Source organism: Brachycentrus maculatus, unplaced genomic scaffold, assembly GCF_059751285.1.
Source record: "Brachycentrus maculatus isolate JH-2025_06_01 unplaced genomic scaffold, ASM5975128v1 h1tg000227l, whole genome shotgun sequence".
Classification (NCBI taxonomy): domain Eukaryota; kingdom Metazoa; phylum Arthropoda; class Insecta; order Trichoptera; family Brachycentridae; genus Brachycentrus; species Brachycentrus maculatus.
Window position 1 is genome coordinate 242,405 of NW_028280978.1, and position 20,841 is coordinate 263,245.

Sequence of the window (20,841 nt, forward strand, 5' to 3'; positions counted from 1 at the left end):
AACAAAGGCTTGACTTACTTCTAAATTGTAACAAAATTTATTTACGAAGTATCAAGATAAGGCCCTAACCAAAATAAATTACGCGATGTGGGCTGGGTGAAGTCAAAGTTCAAGGGTAAATTTTTAACCTTAAAAGATGAGAAAAGGCGGTTATTCGCATTCCGTACGTTTTTTTAAAAATAATTAAATAAAAGTATAATAATAGTGTCAAGGTGGTAGAAAGTGCAATATAACAGCCCGTAATTTCCATAAAGTTTACATAACAGTACTCGGGTATACAACACAGAGGTATAAAATTGTCAAGTAATAAGACATTGCTAGCATAATTTACTTGATTAAAAATTAAAAATTTCAAAAATTTCTCTTTGCAACTAGAGACCAATTGAAATAGAATATTAATAAAAAAAAAGTTTGTAAATAATGTCGGTGGAAATAAAATTAGACTGTTTCTATATATTTACAATAATATATTATATGTATATTATTAATATTTTCCATCTTGAAAATAACGAGAAATTGAGGCTTCAGTTGATTCTATCTTGATTGATTACAAATCGATTTGACGTTTCAACGAAAAGTGAGTGTATTTTGGGAACAGGGCTCTCTGCACTAAACTCGATAAATAATTTAGAAAATGTCTCGCCAATAGCGGGATAAAAGTTCAAAAGTTCAAGCAAAGACGATTATAAAATTGTGTGTTATTGATTTTATTAGTGTCAGAGCGAGTAACAGGAAACGGTACCGTTTGTTTACTATTAAAATCTAATTATGTGGAAATTACTAGCATGTATTGTATTTGCATGTTACTCATTACCTGACACACAAGATGAATAAAAAGTACACTGCGGTACAACACACTTTTTACGTGATTAAAAATTAGTAATTGCTGAGAATTTCAAAGAAAATGCGTTTTATTTTCTAGCGCTAAAATAACGAATAAAAGTATCTTTTTTCATTGGATTACTGATCATTTTAGAGTGAAAATAATTAATTGAGCCGAAGAATGTTGGACGTAATGAGCCGTGATGTATACACAGCTGATGACAAATGTTTTGTATTGCATTATCACCTTTTCATCATCAATGGTGCATGACGCCTTAATTGACGCAATCTTGGTCGGTTTCCATAGCGGTAAGTCCTAAGACAAGATTTTACTCTTGGATTAATAACTTATGAGGCATATCACAATCTAGTATTTATATACATGTACATATATTTGTTTTAAACCATTAATTTTTACTAACGAAAGGTAAATTTATAAAATTAAATTAAGTCCAAGAAAATAGATTACTGTCAGATTATCGGTATTTCATTACCGTTAAAAATTACGATTAAAAATATGACTCGAGGTAAGCTTACATTTTGTGTTTTTTTTTCTTTATCATATAATTTTATAAATGTATCATTCACATGTAAAGAGTTTATGGTGAATGAAAGATATATGTAACCTATAACTCGTGTAATGAAATATCGTATTATCATAATAATCACATTATACATAAATAAATTGTATTGAACATTAAGGTAAATTATGTTATACGTTGCATGCCGACAATGTTCTAATAATAACCAACTCATTGCGAATGTCGACTAATTTCAACCAAAATATCAGCAACGGAAGGTTTGTCGAACATTTTTTAACCCGTAAATTTTTAAGCTGTTAAATTAACAGATTTAATCATAGAAAAATAACCCCAAAATATTACCGCGCACATTCCTTAACTATATATATATATATATATATATATATATATATATATATATATATATATATATATATATATATATATATTGCCATCGGCTCTTAAGTCAAAAGAAGTCGAGAGGTTGGAAAAGGTCAAGAGTTGAAATCGATTTAATTAATGTGTACCTACCACATTTCATCCAAATTTACCCAAAATATCTCTCGTTTATTAAAACTTTTTAGAAATATGACTCTGTATCATTAAGCACTGATTGACACAACATACATATAACATATGCTAGTTTTTTTTTTTAATCTGAATAGAATAATGATGGAAGAAAATTATCATAACGATATTAACCATGTTGAAATCTTCGAGCGGGTAATTAATTCTTTGATTGAAATACGAGTATAATTATTATAATGGCAACTTGTTAAGTCTACATATAAATAAATAATTTGTTTTTGTTTTCACCATAATAATTCAATACGTTGTCCCTTGAACTAGCACATTAATCCAAAGATTGATTGAGTGATTATACTAGCCTCATGAAATTTACCATCAAAATGATACTACAGCAATACAATTCAGTGTCCCGTGTATCATTGCGTGAAGATATAGCGAAGACTAATCAATAATCTTTTACAACACTTGTAACGATTTGAATTGTACTATTGTACAAATATTGAGGTATTATACATACTTAGTATATACATTTTCACCTGTTTTGTTTATTTGTTAATAAACAACTTAGAATGTAACACATCTTTAGATAGTTTTGAATTTAATATCAGATGAAGTTTTATCAGGTGGTATAAAGAAGTTTTAATAACTATGAATAAGGCAATGGTTACAAATAATAAATAATCCGAAACAATTAAATCGAAAAGATCGATTGATTAAAATAGAATGAAAATGCAGAAAGACCAGTATTAGTTGCAGAGAACAGAAAGCGCACACGACACGCTATAATCTGGTATATCGATTGGTTGCGACTACAAGCTGTACTGGAGAGTCTGTGGTAAGTTACTTTCGGTGGGACATCATCTGCAATCCGCGGCCGCGTCCACGGCCATTAGCTGCAACGTCACACCCAACTACCGCAACAAGAACAACACGTTCGTGTGATTCATACACGGAGCACCACCATAATCAATTCATGAAAGTCTATTAAAAATTCCAAATTCTGCTGTTATAAGCCGACGCTGCTAGTTTTGCCAAGTAGGAAATATTGCATTGCACGCGTCATTAAAACGATAGACGAGAGAGAAAACTATTTTCATTAGCATTATTCGATCATATTGAAAACGTTGAATTGTTCATCCCGTGAAGAAGTCCGCCGGTACCAATAGCGGAAAGCCGTGACCTGAATAAAATATCAGGGATACGGGGAGCAAAACAACCCTCACTCCTCGTGAACTATATATTGTAGATATACATATTTACATCTGTGGCAAAAAATGTTTTCACTTAGTAGAATACAATGAAATCAAGATTGAATTAAAAACATTAAAGGTAAGATTTTTTATCGAATAATTACAATAATGTATGGAATAATTTTGAATAAGTTCCTTTTGATTAACCAGAAAAAAAATCGTTACAGAAACTATAAACGTGAAAACTAGACAAAATAACTACTGAAAATATTATGAATGTCTCAACACATATGAACAAGTTTTTATTAGTAGGGAATATGAAGTCATCTTCATGCTTACGAACTGTCATAAAAATGCCCAGAATTCCGTTTTCTTTACTAAAAAAAGAAACCCTTCGTCTTTGTTAAAAGTCCAGTTCGTCCAGGGATAAATTTAGTACTTGTGCACAAAAATATGAACATACTAGAAATATTGTTAAATAATCACGTTCTACTTGGAAAGAAGACAGGCAAGATGAGAAGGAATTTACGGTTCGGATTATGATTTACGAGAAAACAGGTCAGAGCGGTGAATAAATTAACATTATCTCGAAGAGCGCGGCGTTGTAAAGATATGAGAAGTACATGATTCCCTGCACTATCGCATAACCTCGATAAATAACTGCCAAGATGTGTGGTTAACTTGCAAAGTACACCTCGCCGGCACGAGCAGCGTACAGTGCACATGACATTGTATTCCGCTATACTTGGAAATGGCAAGTAGTAGTCCATAGAACAGTACACGGCCGGAGTCGGTCGGTACATTGTGCAGTGTACATTCCATCGCGAGAGGCGAGCGAGACACTGGCTCACAAATAGCTCCATGTCTTATCAACACAGCCGACCAAAGGTTTGGTAAACATTCACTTTGGATCGGGCCTAGCCAGTTAACCCGACGAGATCGCGAATAACTCGAGGCTATTTCCGAACTGCGTTCATGATCACGGTTACCAGCGTTGCCGGTCTGATCGATATCGGAAGTTTGAATTGCAACAACATTACGCTATAGGAAATGTACTTATTTTTTAAATGCCACACATTGATATGCTAATTGTATTGGGAGATAACAGACAAATAATTTATTGTAAATATGTCACAAAGTAGTAAAACTGAGATTAAAAAAGGAGAGTAGAAGAGTTGTTTTGTGGAAACGATGATAGTAATCGTATCATGTGAATATTCGCCTCCGTAGTGTAATGGTCAGCACGCTCGGCTACCGTTCTGGAGGTCCCGGGTTCGATTCCCAAGGGGGGTAAAATAAATAGAAGTGATTTTTTCACTGTCATATTTATTCAATATTATCCTGGACTGGTACCTGAAGCGGAGGGCTGATCACCTTTCCTTCATGTGTAAACGATCAAGATAACACTGCGTTTATATGACGCAGTGCCCTATGCACCATTGGGGTGCGGATAAGGGTTTTATTATTATTATATCATGTGAATATTGACTGGAAATTGTGTAGAAAGAAACAAAAAAATCGCAGTTTACTCCGTATGGATCAGGGATAACGAAATATAAAGCGATCAATTGTATATATTTATGCGTATGTACATTATAAAGAAGATAAATATAATTATTTATTCGCACCTTTCGATTATTGTGAAAATATATTGTTACATACATGTATGTATTAGAAACCGATTAGAATTAAAAAAGAAAGGACCATGAATTAAAGAGAAATATAGATTATTACGAAGAACCTACCAACATGACAAGAGGCGGGTGGTATATTATATTATGCGAGGTGAGGGCGCGAAATACACATATAATTTGATTAGGTATCATCAAATGATATTTTCGTTACGGTGTTTTCATTAATTGTTAGTTCTACTCGTATTGTTACAAGACTATATAATTAGGTGAAATAAAAATATGATTATAAATGCGGAAGACCATAAAAATAAAATAGGAACTCAATAACATTATCTACTTTCAAAACGCTACTAAACTAGGACGTTGACGTTTGTACAAAATTACAGAAAAACTACTACAAACATCTACATAATAACGAAGGGCGATAGCGCAAGATAACCTTAATCAAACATTCAATGGTAGTGGAAGATTAGTTCATTTAATTTTATGTTTCAGGAGATGATATCTCTGAAAAAAAATAGAATTTTCAGTCGATGCAACAATACACCGATATATTAGTATTGCTACAGATTGGAAAGTAAGGCTACCGCAACGGATGGGCACGTACCCCGCTACATATACAATCCATACCACAAAACAATTACGATTACTAATTGAGTGTACACACATCGAGCACCCCTTCGCGCCACGACATTCTGTGGGCTGGTGACGGTGTCATGTGACCACGCTGCCATGTGCCGGGCGCTGAACAAACGCGGCTCCGAAATACATACGCTAGAGCGCAGCTATCGGCGACATATGATCCAGGAGGAGCGTGGAGCACTAGCAACAATGATTCACTCTGCCGAACGTCACTAGACACATGATTCACTCGGAAACTGAACTACCGGTCAGGTGTGCCGCACATTCTGTGCCGGCCTGAGAGCGGCGGGCGGCGGGCGGCGAGCGGTCAGAAGCACGGCCAACGTCCGCGGCGGACGGAGAGGAACTGAGCGGAGCGGCGGCGGGGACCTGCCGCCGCCCCCGCTTGTCCCGGCTCGCGGCCCGACCAACCCTCGGCGCGAAGCGGAGGGTGGAAAATGCCTCCACCGAATGGAAAGTGTCGGGGAAATGAACGGGTTTAGCGGATTGGCTCGACTTCTCTTGGGACAGGTCGGGACGGTTTGTCAATGGCCTCTCTCTATCTTCTTTATTTGTACCGTCAGTATTAAACTAATTTGCAAAAAAATATATGTAATGGAAGTACGTGGTAAACTAACGTTTAACCCAGTTATGTTCGATATGCTCTCAAACATTTTTTGGTATTTTTGTTGTTGATACGAACTCAACATCTAACTTTAGTATTCCGATTTTCAGTGTTTCAGATCTGCTTAAAGAACATATGAACTCTGTGACGATCTTTGGTCGTACGTTTGTATATTTGAAATTAATATAAATTCTTTTTAAGTATAGAAACTATGCATTAATTACAATTATTATTAGATTCTGATTGGCCCACACTAGAATATCCCCCATGTTCCCAACCAGGTTAAAATAAAACATTTTTTTTTAGAAACAAAAGAAGAAACAAAAATCCACTTATTGATCTATAAACCTTGTACATAATAATAAGCGAGGTAAATAATAAATAAAACTCAAATATAAAAAAAAATTACACACATTTCTTGACCAAAGATATGGTTAGGAAGTATACAAAAATCATTTTGTGCGAATTGTATTTATCAAAATATGTGTGAGTATAACATAAAAATATCGAAATTCTGCGGAATTTCAAACAGTTAATAATTTTCCTAAATAAAAAATAAATAAAAAAGAATAATAAATCAAAAAGTATTGAAAAAAAGATATATAAGTATTAACTAGTAAAATTTAAATAAAAAAATACCAACCTATTTCATAACTCTTCACAATAGTGGGTGCATAACAGTACCAATAATCACTGCCAAACTTGCAACCGCCAATCATTTTTCATTGTAAACAATTATCAAAGTAAAATTTAAAGCAACATCACTTTGCACACATAAATAAATTAAAAACACTGAAACTAATGTGTATAATCTATATTACGAACTTATGCTTAAAATGAGTGAAAAATTGAGAGCGACACGGGCAAAGAATAGTCAACATAAACATGTTTCATGGCAAGGTGTCCGCGAGCTATTTAGATACTATCCCAATGAAATCTTGTTGTGAAGCTATACCTGTTTGACAGGACGCGATTTCAGAGATACCTGTGTCCCTTTTTTCCCAAACGGGGATAAAGAGTGATGGAGTGAGAAAGAATACCACGATACTCCCGTCAGGTAGCATCCCATCACATGGCAAAAGCTACGCACGGTTTATCACGTACTGATTCTAGTACCTATAGGTAAATATACCAAATCAAAATTTATTGTATTTGTGTCAAAATATATCGTGGGTATAATGGCAAAAAACGTTAACTCGAAAATATGCAATTTTGACTTACTGATGTACATATATTACAAAGTTTTCAACGTTCTTTAAACTGGCAAAATACACTTAGTAGTTTGAAATGTCATTTATATGTGGTTTTAAAAGTAAATTCAACTTTAAGTTTAATACTTTTTTATTCAGGCTAAAACCTGTACATAACAGGGATTATTTAAAGAGGGATTTAAGAGTTAACGTTTTTTGCCAGTATACCCACGATATTGTATTTGTATATACAAAAAATATATATTGTATTCAGCTATTTTCATCTACACCTTGAAAATAAACTATTGGCTATGATATCCTAAATATGCCATTATTCAATGTAATAGTACACGGTATAAAGTCTACAGCAAAACAATGGAGTGTGTAATAAATTGTTATTGGAAGTACCTACGTAATAGTTATGTAAATAAGCGAAAATTAAATAATACACAATAGACAGGATAGTACAATAGAATTATGATGAATGCAGTCTTCGGAATATGATAATATAATACTTTTATTATATCAATGACACTGATAAATCATAAGATGATTTCACAAAATTTCAGAATTTAACAACATTCCATCGGATGTTGTTAACTTATTTTAACCGGTCGTAGAAGAATTTAAAAAAAAAAAACTAATCTGATAACTTGATTATAGTTATTATTTTTTGACATCTCATCAAAGATGAAGAAGAATATGGAAGTCTGGGCATTTACGGGGCTTACGACCGTCATAGGCTGGTTTAAGTGATCACTTTACACACGTGTAACATTCACCAATTCTACCCATTATTGACAACCACACTACTCAAATTCTTGGAAGTTCTATATATATGAACCAATTTAGAAACCTTGTTCATGAATCACTAGAACTTCACTAGAGACATCTATTGGTGAGATGTAAAGAAGCTTTTTACTAAGCAGAAACTCTTATATTAGTATGTGAGATCCGAATCCTGGATTATAATCACACACATGAGAAACGCCATAAAATACCATTTTCATTTTTATTATTAAGCTTATAATTTGACCAGATAATTTATTTACAACATTTTGAGTGTGTCCAAATACTTGTTCACAAAATCTGGATTATCTCCAATTACAGATTTTGTGAACAAGTATTTGGACACACTCAAAATGTTGATTATAGTTGTTAAAAGAATATATTATTATATTTTTAACATTATTAATGCAAAAAGCTTCTTTTCATCTCACCAATAGATGTCTCTAGTGAAGTCCTAGTGATTCAATAACAATGTTTCAAAATTGGTTGTTTCATAGATTTTTAATATTTTCATTTCTTCAAAAGCATCGTAAAATTAAGGATATAAGCAATGTTTGCTTTCTATTTTTTACTTTTCCGTTTGATCATACTGAGCCACACCAAAGCGTGGCCAAGTTACAGCTAGTAAAAAATAAAATACTTTTTAATAGTTGTTTTTGAACTATTTTATTTTTCACTCGTTCTCTCAAAGCTATTTAGAATAACTATATGATTCAATAATAAAATTCCAAAATTAAAAATTAAATGTGTTTTGTACACGTAACAATTTTATCAAAATTGTTTGATTAATAATACTCGCTTAATTAATTCGTTACAAAAAGTAATTAAGCATTTTCATACTGTAATTAATAAATTCTAGATCGATCAGCAGCTGTGATAGAAAAATATCAAAATTTAATTAAAAGAAATAAGAAAATTTCTCGCAATTCAAATTAATAAAGTTATAAAAAGAGTTATATGAAAGTAAAATATTATGAATAAACATAATATATGGAAAGTATCACAAAAAACGTCCATTCCATTTTTTATATCAAGTTTTTCTATTTATTAAAAACGATAATTATTTTTTTTGGTGTAGAAAACATACGTCAAATGACTGTAATATGATAATAAAAATCGCACAAACTTATTGTTTTATGGGTAGCGAGATGTTTTTGAATGGTAATAATTTTACACAATATTTCAGTAATTTTACACTTTCAGGTCCACATTGCACTTTTGATTTGACTTACGAATTGGAAAATGTAAGAAACACACTAGGTTTAAATAAATGTAATTATTAGTACCGCAATTTGTATTTGTGCCGTTTCCTACGTGACATGCATTGAAAATAATTAGTATAATCGAAAACCAATGTTGATAATCACATTGAATTGCTCTTCAGTAATAAATACGTACTACAAAATTTAATACATAACGCAGGTTTATTCGTAAAATAAAATATAATATTGTGTATAATTTATACTAAGGCAATTATTTTAGTCCTGAATTTGAACTACTTTTGAACTAAAGATTGTTTGATAAAATTGCAAGGTACATTTTTGTCTTCTGTTTTTTGTGGTGAGCGTGATGAAAACAGTTATTGTCAACAAGAACGAAGTGGATAAATGTATCAACTTGTTATTTTATTTAGCGAATTTAAATGAACGTTTTTTTGTTGTTGTTGCAGAAAACCGTTAATTAAAGTCGACGAGTTTAGAAACAACTGTAGCAACAGAAATTTCACACTGATTTGCTTATGGAATATAAATATCATTCATGCTACTGAGGAAAACAAAAACAACAACAAAAATGGCCGACTTTCGTCGAGGATTCAGAGTCAGGGGCTCCTGGTTCGAGCCGCTCTGCAACGACTTGATTTTTACTTTCAAACAAAAATCGCTTAGACTCACAGTATTGAATTGATTTTTTTTTTTTACTTATTTAAAAAAAAATCATTCCACATGAGTCATTTAAATTTCAGTGCTAGCTGTTTCTCTTAGAGGGGTATTATACACATGACTAGTAAACAGGATTATTTTAACCAATGTGGTACATAAATGAACAGGTATAGACTGGAGTATTTGATTTGTGAGTGTAATGGTATCGTTGTGAAAAACTTACATACAAATTTAATTTCTAAATGACTAAAACTTTAAGTCCGCACAAGATCTAACATTCGTGACTTCAGAGTAATTTGCAGCCGAGAAGAAACACTTTAATTGAATAGATCATTAATGTGAGTGGTGAAATACTTCAGTCCTTTCAGTACAACGTCCTCGTGATCTCCAAGTGGGATGAGAATCGCCGATCGATTCGAAAAAGCGTGTGGGGTGTGCTAAATCCTTAGTACCAGGACAAAAGGTTTCATGCAAGCAAAACGAAGCTTTAAATCAAAAGGGTCTTAGCGTATGTTCAGAGCGCATATAGTTGAAATTGAAAGAAGAAAAACATTTGTATAAAAACAATTATATTATTTACGATTTAAGTAAGTTTACAGGGTTTTCCCAAATACGGAACAAGGGCGCGTGTTTTTCACGTAAGGAACAAAACGATAAAGCGACATAAGTTAACGAAGGAAGTTTATGGTTTGTTTTCGTTCTACCATTTGACCGTCAAACATCATTAACTAGGTCTATCGGGAGAAAATATTATTAACGTCTAAGAGAGATAGATGATAAAAATCAGCAGAACTACGTGCTCTTCTTCGGTCAAAGAAGCATGTCGGGTGATAACTATTAGAAAAAAAAACTACTAAATATACACATTAAGTGTCATAAATCATCAAACAATACAATTTTTAAATTTTTTTTATGTTTAAACGTTAAAACCTTTTCTTCTGCAATGTTGTTATACATATATAAATATATATACTTTCCTTATATTTCATTTCCTAAAATATTTGAACACCAAAATACCTATTACCTATAATATAACAAATATATATTGGTTATCAATTTAATCATGTTTCAATTGATAATGATATTTTTTGTATAAAATGCAGTTCTACCAAGAAATGACATTTGATTTTTTCTATATTAAAATAGTTGATAAAACAATACATGGACGATGCCTTATCGACGATCAATTTTGATGAGTATTACATTGACGTATTACTCAAGCGAAAGAGAAAACTGTTCATTTTCAGTAAGTGTTTAATTAACCGCATCGAGTGTGATGATAAAAAAGATATCGAATTTGCACATTTATAACACGGCATGTGTTTTATCACCATGCAAAACATGGTAGGTATATCATAAAACAATACAGTTCGTGGGAATTTCTACCGACGTTAGCCACGAGCTAGGATATCGTGAAGAGAGCCGAACAGAAGTTGCGCTCGACCTCGGTTTCATATACGAAGTATTCTAAAAGAAAGGTCGGTTCGATATTTCACAATGGTTGAGATAAAAACACATTGAAGTCAGTGTTCCTCAACACAAACGAGAGCTCCTATTATATTACTGATTACTCAAGAAATCTGTAAATTCCGTAAAAATATGTAAAAATATTCAAAATGATATAAAAGGAAAATATGGCGTATAGAGGTTGAACGAATAATGATAATATTATCATACAAATTTAGGCCGCTTTTTTTTATTTATAAGGCGCTAAGAAAATGTAAGTGACAGCTGATCAAACAAAGTACATAAACAGTAGGTATTACTTCGTCCAAAAGATAATTCACTGCTTTACAATGTTTCGTAACAGAGGAACAACGATAAATACAAGTGCACGGGTAAAAGCATTTCTCAAATGGTGTAATGGAATTTGAATACTAGAAACGTGATGCACAAACGGAATAGATTTAGCCGGAGTGTTCAGGTGGTTGGAGAGTAGTCGGTGCACCATTTGAATTAAATGTTCTGCCTGAAATAATCGACACCGATCTGCCTGGCAAATTGGATCAATGCGCTCTATTTCAATCAGTATTATAATTTATGAGCGGGTATGAATTGACTCGTCTCGAGACTACTCACCGTGCTTTGCGGACGTTTTGCATAGAAACATCGAATCAATTTCAATCATTTTGCAAAAAAAACATCGTTGCAATGATTAACGCTTTAATTTCTCCAAATGAATCAGTGTTACGTAAATTTATCAAAATTGAAGCGATATTAATCACGTGGATAAAAGTTTCCAGATAAACATTAACAAAACAATACATAGCCTTTGTAATTATCATTGCTGATAAAACGTGCCGTGTACCATGATAATAATTAAAAAATAACTGACAAAAAGCTAAACAATATTATATTATTCAGGCCCAATGGTGCATGTGGCACTGCGTCGGATCCACGCTCGTAAATTACGTTAAACCAATGTGATCAGTGTTGCGCTTTACCTACCAATCAAGGGATCACCCTTGATTGGAAGGTTATTAATGTTACAGTGAGAAATCACGTATATATGATTTGGCTCATCTTAGAATCAAACCCGGGACCTCCAGCGCGGTAGCCAAACGCTAACTACTAAACTACCGAGAGGGACATATAAATAAAAAATGATTAATTACATATGTAATTTAAATATGAAGTAAAAATAAATACCGAAAATTTTGAACCGATAGTTAACCATCTTAGAAGCGTGAACCTGTAGCCCAGAACCATTATTAAAATCTATGGTAAATGTCAGACTACACAATACACAAGTTATCTTTATCGATTTATCACGCTTGCTGATGAAAATAACATTTTCTTGAAATATCAAATCGCCTGTAGCGCTGTAGCAAGCACGAAATCGAGCATGCATCTCCGGAGCTGTACCTAGTCGTAACTGCGATGAATGCGCGGAACGAGTTCATTTGATGGACCACATTTCCCAAATAAAAAGTACCACTGCACTTCGGCTAACCGAGCGGAAAGCGAACTCAAGTATAAATATAATAGAAAATGAAGTATCAGAAGATAAAGTTCATATGCAAAAAGATTGAAAATAAATTTTAAGAAGAAAAAAAATACATAATTTTAATAAAATACGAATGATGAAAACAGCGCGGTTACAAACTGTTAATAAAATCGTATGATCAACCCTTAGCATAACATAACAAAGTGTTAAAACGAAGACGAAATACATTTTCCTGATGTGGTTTCTGTGATTTTAGTGCTAAATGAAGGAATTATTTGTTTAAAAATAGGATCGGTTTTCCCACAACCAGGTTTTACACATGAATTGAAATAGAATGTACATATGTATATTTAAAATATTATATTTTTACGTAGATACATGTGTAGTACCTATTATATATAAGTATATGTGTAATAATATTTTTTTAAAATTACACGGTAACTTTTTTTTTTTAAAACAGATTTATATTATTTTAATAAAACTTTTAAAAATCTATTTAAACTATTGATAATATCAGCAAACTTGTTTTTTAAAGATAAATGCAAATACGATGCAAGAAACGTCGGAAAAAATATAAAAAATCCACGAAAGCAAAAATGAATTTAAAAAATACATATTTCAATTGCAATTCCAAGGACTGTAATGTGCAAATAGATGTATAAGGTGTCTCAAAATGAGTGAATAACAACGGTGACCGTGACTTGTGAGTTATTAAAAAATGGATCCAATGATTAGTTCCTGGCGTGTCAGACCTTCACAACGACGCGTAAAAAGTTCAATGCGAAACTGTTTAAGCAATGCAGAACGAATTAATAACATTTGCACATATTTGATCATAAACGGAGAAAAAACATTTTTGATATCTCAACATAGATGATATTCAATATTCACTTCTATATTCTTCTTCATTTATGTTGAGATGTCAAAAATGTTAAATAATTCCTATATAAAAATGTTAAATATGTCCAAATACTTGTTCACAAATCTAGGTTTCTCCACTAAATAATAAAGTGGAGAAACCTAGATTTGTGAACAAGTATTTGGACATACTCAAATTTTGTGAAGGAAAAAATAGCACCTAAGTATATACTTAATATTAATGTCATTCCAAATACGTGCACTTCTATAAGAGAAAAAATATTGATAAATGAATAAATATATACAATACAATGAAACAAGAGAAGACAAAGAAGAAATGACAACCACAGTAACGTTTTTTTTTCAAATATTTTAATAATGATACCAAATATGATTAAGTAAAGTTGAAAAAATAATTAATATTGAATCATTCATGTGTTATTTAAATATCAGCTAATTGTATTTTATGTGGTAGTGCAGGAACTATCACATACATGTTTTAGACCAGATCGAAAATCTCTCTCTGATACCCTATCCGAACCCAATGGTACATAGGGCACCACCACATCGGATCGACACGGTGTTAATTTGATTGTTGAATACATTAAGGCGTATTGATTGTATGTCATTGATTCAAAGGAAGTGTCCTCATTTAAATCTTAACTTATATTAATCCTGACATGGTACACTTTTAAACTATATGATATAAAGCACTAAGGCGTGGTTTGACATCTAAGGTCAGTAAGAGGTCACAATATTTATCTGTGACTAAGATAATGCTATATTTTAAGAGAGAAAATATTAATTTCGAACTACGCGGAAATTCTCTTCTCCACATTGATTTTTACTCTTCGAGGAATACAATAATAAAGGAACCAAAGCTTCACAGTGCCTGAATTTACCAAATATCTATTATACGTTCCCATATAAAGTAATTTCGTAAAGGGTTTATACGTAACAGTATAAATATTTACGATTGAAGGTGCGCCGCCGGTAAGTACGAAGAGACCGATCGTCGTTAAACTTTAATAAATTATTTTGCATGTACGAAAGCCGAGCAAAGTGAATACATACAGTGGTAGGTATAGGTTTTATAATATTCTAACGTAATGGCATATGGTCATACTCGTGGATAATTGACCTCACCTAAAATCCAATGTCGAAAGTAGAGAAATTATTTTCTACAAAGAGCTTTCAGGTACCTACTACTAACCATAATTGGCAACCGATATAATTTAAATTATAACTCTCATAAAATAATTAATATTAATAATTTTATATATTACATGTCCCTAAAATATAACAGAAATTGTTCGTTAAACTACGTAAATAAATATTGAAATCAAAATAATCGTGTATCGCACTAAAACATGATTGTATTAAATGTGACACATAAGAACAATAAATCAAATAATATCATTCACAGGATAGCGATATGAATCTTTAAAATATATTTTTTTAATGTATGATGATTTTGTTAGAGAAATAGTAGTGTAAAAGAACTTGCAATACTTTATGCGAAGGAGAAGAGATCATTAAGCAAGAAAATGAAACGATAAATAAGCGAAAAATATACATAATTTATCGCAGTGAAAAGAGCTTTTTATAAGCATTATCTTAAAACAGAAGATTAACGTTTTTGTTTTTCTTTAAAAAATTGGATTCAAGGACTCTTTTCTTGGAAAAGCAGAGCATCTTGGACAGTTAAATGAAAACGGGGGTTGCAGAAGCACCCGCACCCGCAGTGACCCAGATCTATTGAGCAGCCCAGGAACTGGTACGATGAAACTGGAGCAGTCTGTGAATAAGTTATCGCTCCAAATTGAGTGTCCTATTAAACTACCACTGACTGGTAACAACATCACTTACCCGAAATGTGTATTTCCAATGTAATATTAACGGGTGGTAAACAATCGATACTTGAAAAAAAAACGTGAGTAGCGAAGAAGGAAAAAGACATTTATGAAAACTACGGCAGAAATTAAATCACTTATAATAAACATTTAGTTCTAGCTAGTCTGTTATATTTAAGTATCACTAAGCCAAATTAGAAGAGGTAATTATTATCGATATTATATTATTAGCCCTCCTAATAGTGTTTACCTGATTTATACGCTTAATATAATTTTTACAACCCTTTTTTTAAGGAATTTTAAAAAAAGATAATAAAGTTAAATAGATTCTTGAGTATTTTTCCATTGAGCTGTAGATTAAAGAAATGACAATAAGGTAATGGATGTCTGGGTGATAATTTATGATAATAAAAAAAAAAACATAATTGTAAAAATGATAATTCGAATTTAGGACAAGCGTAAAAAATAGTTTATCGCTTGATGGAATATGCGTTTCGATAAAAAAAATGTACGCGAGAGAGGTGTTTACCGGCGTACACAAGGTAAGCGCGTGTAGGTTAGTAAATATATATTTATTCTTATATTATTATAGGCGGAAAGATATTAAACTGAAGTGTCACCAATGATATAACGTTGTTGAAATGGACAAATATTGCCTTCGTATATAAAGATGCTTCGTCTTTTTTGGAACATCTAATAAAACTTAATGTCGCTTTAGTATTCATCGTTTATATCGATTAATACTTAGCAAAGAAGGGATAAATTTAGAAGTATGTGCGAACCTAAAGTCAAAGGAAGTAGTTCTATTCGGTTTTTACTCGTTATTTTTCCGCGGCCATCCTTTCGTTATCTTACCTACCATTTACATGGTACAATACCTACTAAGCTAATAATTAACTGATAGTGTACAATTTAGAAGTGGGTATATTTACAGTCATAGAGAAGAGATTTATAAGAAAAAAATTAATAAAATCTAGAATTTCAACATGCTGACATTGACATTATGGATTTGCTACGAATGCAAAATTACTGACACCTCTTGTTAGATAACAATCTCATATATAACGTTCCACAGGGACCAAGGAATATCACAATAAATAATCATAATAAAAAACCCCAAACAAAGAAAACTGTCTACTTTCTCCGTTCACCGTGACCAAATATCGTCGAAAGAGTATTTTTCCCCCGAGAACATCATTTCTATTTTCGCGTTGTTTTAATGCGTGAATGATCTAACCATACTGTTTTTTTGCGCAAGAGTATGTGCATAGAGATTCTCGTGAGCGAGAAAATTCCTATCCAACAAAACATCGGAAAACAACATCCGCGTGGAAGTGAACAAACGATAGAAAATTACGTGTGAAAATATTTGTACACAAAAAAACATGAATGAAGTATAATGTAGAGATACCGTGCAACGCAACGATTCTCGCTTTGGAATAAAATCGCCGCATTCGATTAAAAATATGACAACATTTTGTTTAAACATACGGCAGTAAGAAAATTGGATCGTGGTCCTCAGAATGAATCAGAGTGGATCGATTCAGAATTCCTGAGATCGAACCCACTTTTCTTCACCTTCTATTTTTAATAACGGACCGCTTAGGCCTACAAAAATAGTAAGAAAAAAATTATTTATGTCAATAATAAAACAAATATTATTATTACAAATTAACACAACTTGTTAAAGAATACGGTGAACGTTAAATACCACTATTACTAACAAAAAATTTAACATATTCTACAGGGCTTAAAAAAACACATTTTAAATAAAATTGTAGAACAACGGAGTTCAATAGAAAATATAGTGTGTGGTCAATGGAGTTAAAAAATTATCGCGTAAATTATTCTAAATTTTTAATATAAAAAGGAGGTTGGATGTAGAATCCAGTAAAATAATTTTCAAAAAATAAATTGATCTAATTTTTTATTTAACATTTACATTATAGTAAATACTAATACATAATTATTAAACTTTATTAAGTCAAAGTAACCTTAAAATCATATCTATAATCCCAGAGACTTAATGATAAATGCATAAACGTAAATAAAATCTGATATAAATTAGACCACATGAATTGCGAATTGATTGCATTGCCACATTGTTTTCCCGAAGGCCGAACTCAAGGTTTATAAACAAAATTGAGAAAAAGATATCTAGAGCTAACATCTATCAATAAGAAAATATTATTTCCACGGTTGTAAGATTAGACACACATACACACAAACCTATATTATAATAAAATGGTTTACTTTAACGGATTATAACGCTATGCCACAAGATTCTATAGGCGCCGTATCGTAAGAATAATTCGCTTCCTATCGCGTTTTTCCCAGATGCAAAAAAGTATATCAGGTAAAGAAAATGAATATAACACTGAAAATCCATTATATTCACGTAGTTCTATTATTTGACTTATTCACAGCAATTTATTCATCAGTGTATAATATCCGTTACATAAATACACAACGGGCGCCGTGGCTTAGTTGAGTAGACGTTCGACGGCGAAACTGGCATCGCGGATTCTTGCAAAATGCACTTTAGAAAGACTTATGTTCAAATGATCGAGGATTTAATTTTCATATCTCCCAACCTTCTTTTGTACTGAATGTTTGTATTCAGATTGTAACAATCTTTCAATATTCAGTATTCCCCTTTGTAAAATAAATAAAATATACACAAACCAACCACATTGCTACTTGCTACCAGCATAATTTTACAATCGGTCGGTAAAAAAATTATTACACTCCAATTATATGTTCATTGAAGTATGTTCAGTAAATTTAATTTTGAAGTTATTAATGGAACAATGCTTATGAAAATCGTTTAAAGTAAAGCGTTAGAATAGTATCAACCAGATTGAAATCTTATATAATATGAATTTCATGCTATTATTGGTAGGGCGAGGATAAAACAACACGGATTTTTTTACAAATGGTTGGAATATAATACATTAAAATAAATAGAATACATTTCTTTCAGAACTCTACTTAAGTTAAACGAATCGTATAAGCAAACTTGTATTGATTGTTTAAAAAATAAATAATAAGAAAAACTACGTAGTAAACTTGTTAACGATTCACTGTAATTTCACCCCAGGGCTGAAATTACAACGGAAACAGTACGCTTTATCTACGTATTGTAGATAACTTTTACATAACTTCTGGAGTTTGACTTTGAATGACTTTGGCATTTTGAAACTGGTCGTCGATCCGCATTGTCAAAATATAATGAAAATGAAAAAGTACAGTTGTTGAAAAAAGTATACATTTATTTATTACCGAAAACAAGTCAACTTTATATTTATAATTTATATAGCGCCGTTTTCGCTTTAAGAGCGCTCTAAGTACTTATTTAAAATAATTTAATAAAGTTCCATCCACGCATACATTGTATACAAAACGAAAATGTTTTAATAACTGTATAAGTAAAATTAAAAGGAATTGAAAATAATTTATGTGAAATAGCACTGAAACTGAAAAAAAAACCGAAACGTAGAAATTTCATTTGACGTCAAACCAAATGATTTGTTTTGGTACGTGTACAGTGAAAAAAGCGATGATTTAAGCAACTGAAATAGTTCCTGCACATAGCTTAAGAAAATTTTAAAAATAAACGATATATTTCAGAATGTCACCGAGGACTTCAATGTTCAGAAAATTTGTCTTTTACAAAATATACTCGTATCCTCTGGTTTACTTAATTTATATTGAATGTACCCCGCGAAACATGTATCGAAACTAAATGCGGAAATTTCAATTTTAACTTTATATAATGTCTCGCGAAAAATACAAAAGAGAAGGAATTAACCAAATAAAATTATCATAAATATATGTAAAGTTTACAACATTTTGAGTGTGTCCAAATCAAAAAGTAATATATGTAAAGTATTGATAAAATAGTGTAATTAATTTGTATACAGATTTCAGTTCGGTCAAAAGAAAATAATACAATAATTACTTATTATCTGCAAAAAACGATTTTAAAACATAAATATATACATTTTCACATTATTATGAAACATGTGTTGGACAACCGTATAAAATTATTTAAAATTATAACAATAAGTTTATATCCTCAATAAATTAATATCAGTAGCATAAATTTTGTGATCTTACATAAGAATATAATCCTTTTTAAAAAATACGTGGAATAATAAAAATAAATACTTAAAAATTGTGATGGGTATCGTTTTTGACGTTATTACAGTTCATTTTTTAGGCGTGAAACATTATTTGGCAAAAAGCCACCTCTATCATCCATGTAAGCTTTGGCAAGTTTTTATGAACTTTCTACAATATGATTGTTCCTGTCATAATATCGGTATGTTGTTAGTTTCGTCAGAAACAATTTAAGCATTTTGCCAGCTTCTTTGGCGCGTATTGCTTAATAACAAATAGTCAGGCTGAAAGCAGGGCTAAGTGATCTTCCCTACTTTAAAACTCTTACAAAATTCTTATTTATTTGCCTTAACCGGAAACCTTAGGACTTAACCTAAGGACTTACAAAGGTTCGTCTGGAGAATAAAGATATTTAAATATTTACTAAAATCAGAGACCTGTTTAAGCAGATAAAGTGTGCATTATTGATGTAACTGAATTGATCGGTTTGAAAATATAATTATAAATAGCCTTCCAATCGATTAGAGGCGCGGGGTGGGGGGCGATTAAGTACTAAAGAAAACAATGAATTGATAAGAATTTTACATTTTCTCACGTAAAACAGAAAAAAAATCTGCGTTCAATTATTTTTGCTTAAATATTGATTAATTGGTTTTGTAATAGTGATGGAGCGTATTCATAAATATTGAGAACAAAGAGGTCACATAAAAAATAACATTATCAATTAACGTCTATAATTGTCATATAAACTTGATAATTAATTTGTTTTTTACAATAATTGTAAAATGTGACTCATTCATAAAATATGAAGGTATATATATATATATATATTACATGGAAAGTAGCATTCATAGGGTTTATTATGTCCTTTGTAAATGACATTTCTTGCAGCTGACTATTCACGACGTTTTACAGCGTCTATGTATTGAAAGAAAATAAAATCTGATAACTGTGCCCATTGGTATGATATAAGGGATAAGTTTTATATTATCCACTGACACTTCGTGATGGAATTGCATTTTTAATATATTATTAGATTAAAACCAATATTTTTAGCTTTTCCACTTTATTTTTATTTGACCAGCGACCGGGTTTTGTCGTTACCGACATGTCTGATGATGTCGGTAACGACGAAACCCAGTCGCTGGTCAAATAAAAATAAAGTGGAAAAGCTAAAAATATTGGTTTTAATCTAATAATAAATTAAAAATGCAATTCCATCACGAAGTGTCAGTGGATAATATAAATCTATTATAAATGT

General features: G+C 31.6%; 1 protein-coding gene across 8 annotated transcripts in view; it reads right to left on the reverse strand.

The window, feature by feature from the left end:
• Positions 1 to 20,841, reverse strand: part of milt (trafficking kinesin-binding protein milt) — an 87,202-nt gene that overhangs the window by 32,014 nt on the left and 34,347 nt on the right. For 2 of the 8 annotated variants that reach the window (XM_088264434.1, XM_088264432.1), the window contains exon 1: positions 5,469 to 5,680. The exons of 4 other annotated variants lie outside the window; for them this stretch is intronic. Coding sequence is in view for 1 of the 4 variants with exons in the window: in XM_088264438.1 (XP_088120564.1) it covers positions 5,363 to 5,429 (67 nt within the window). In the remaining 3 variants the exon portion in view is untranslated. Of the gene's footprint in view, positions 1 to 5,362; positions 5,681 to 20,841 lie in introns of those variants that run through there. 2 more of the 8 variants (XM_088264438.1, XM_088264433.1) reach the window with 2 other exon arrangements.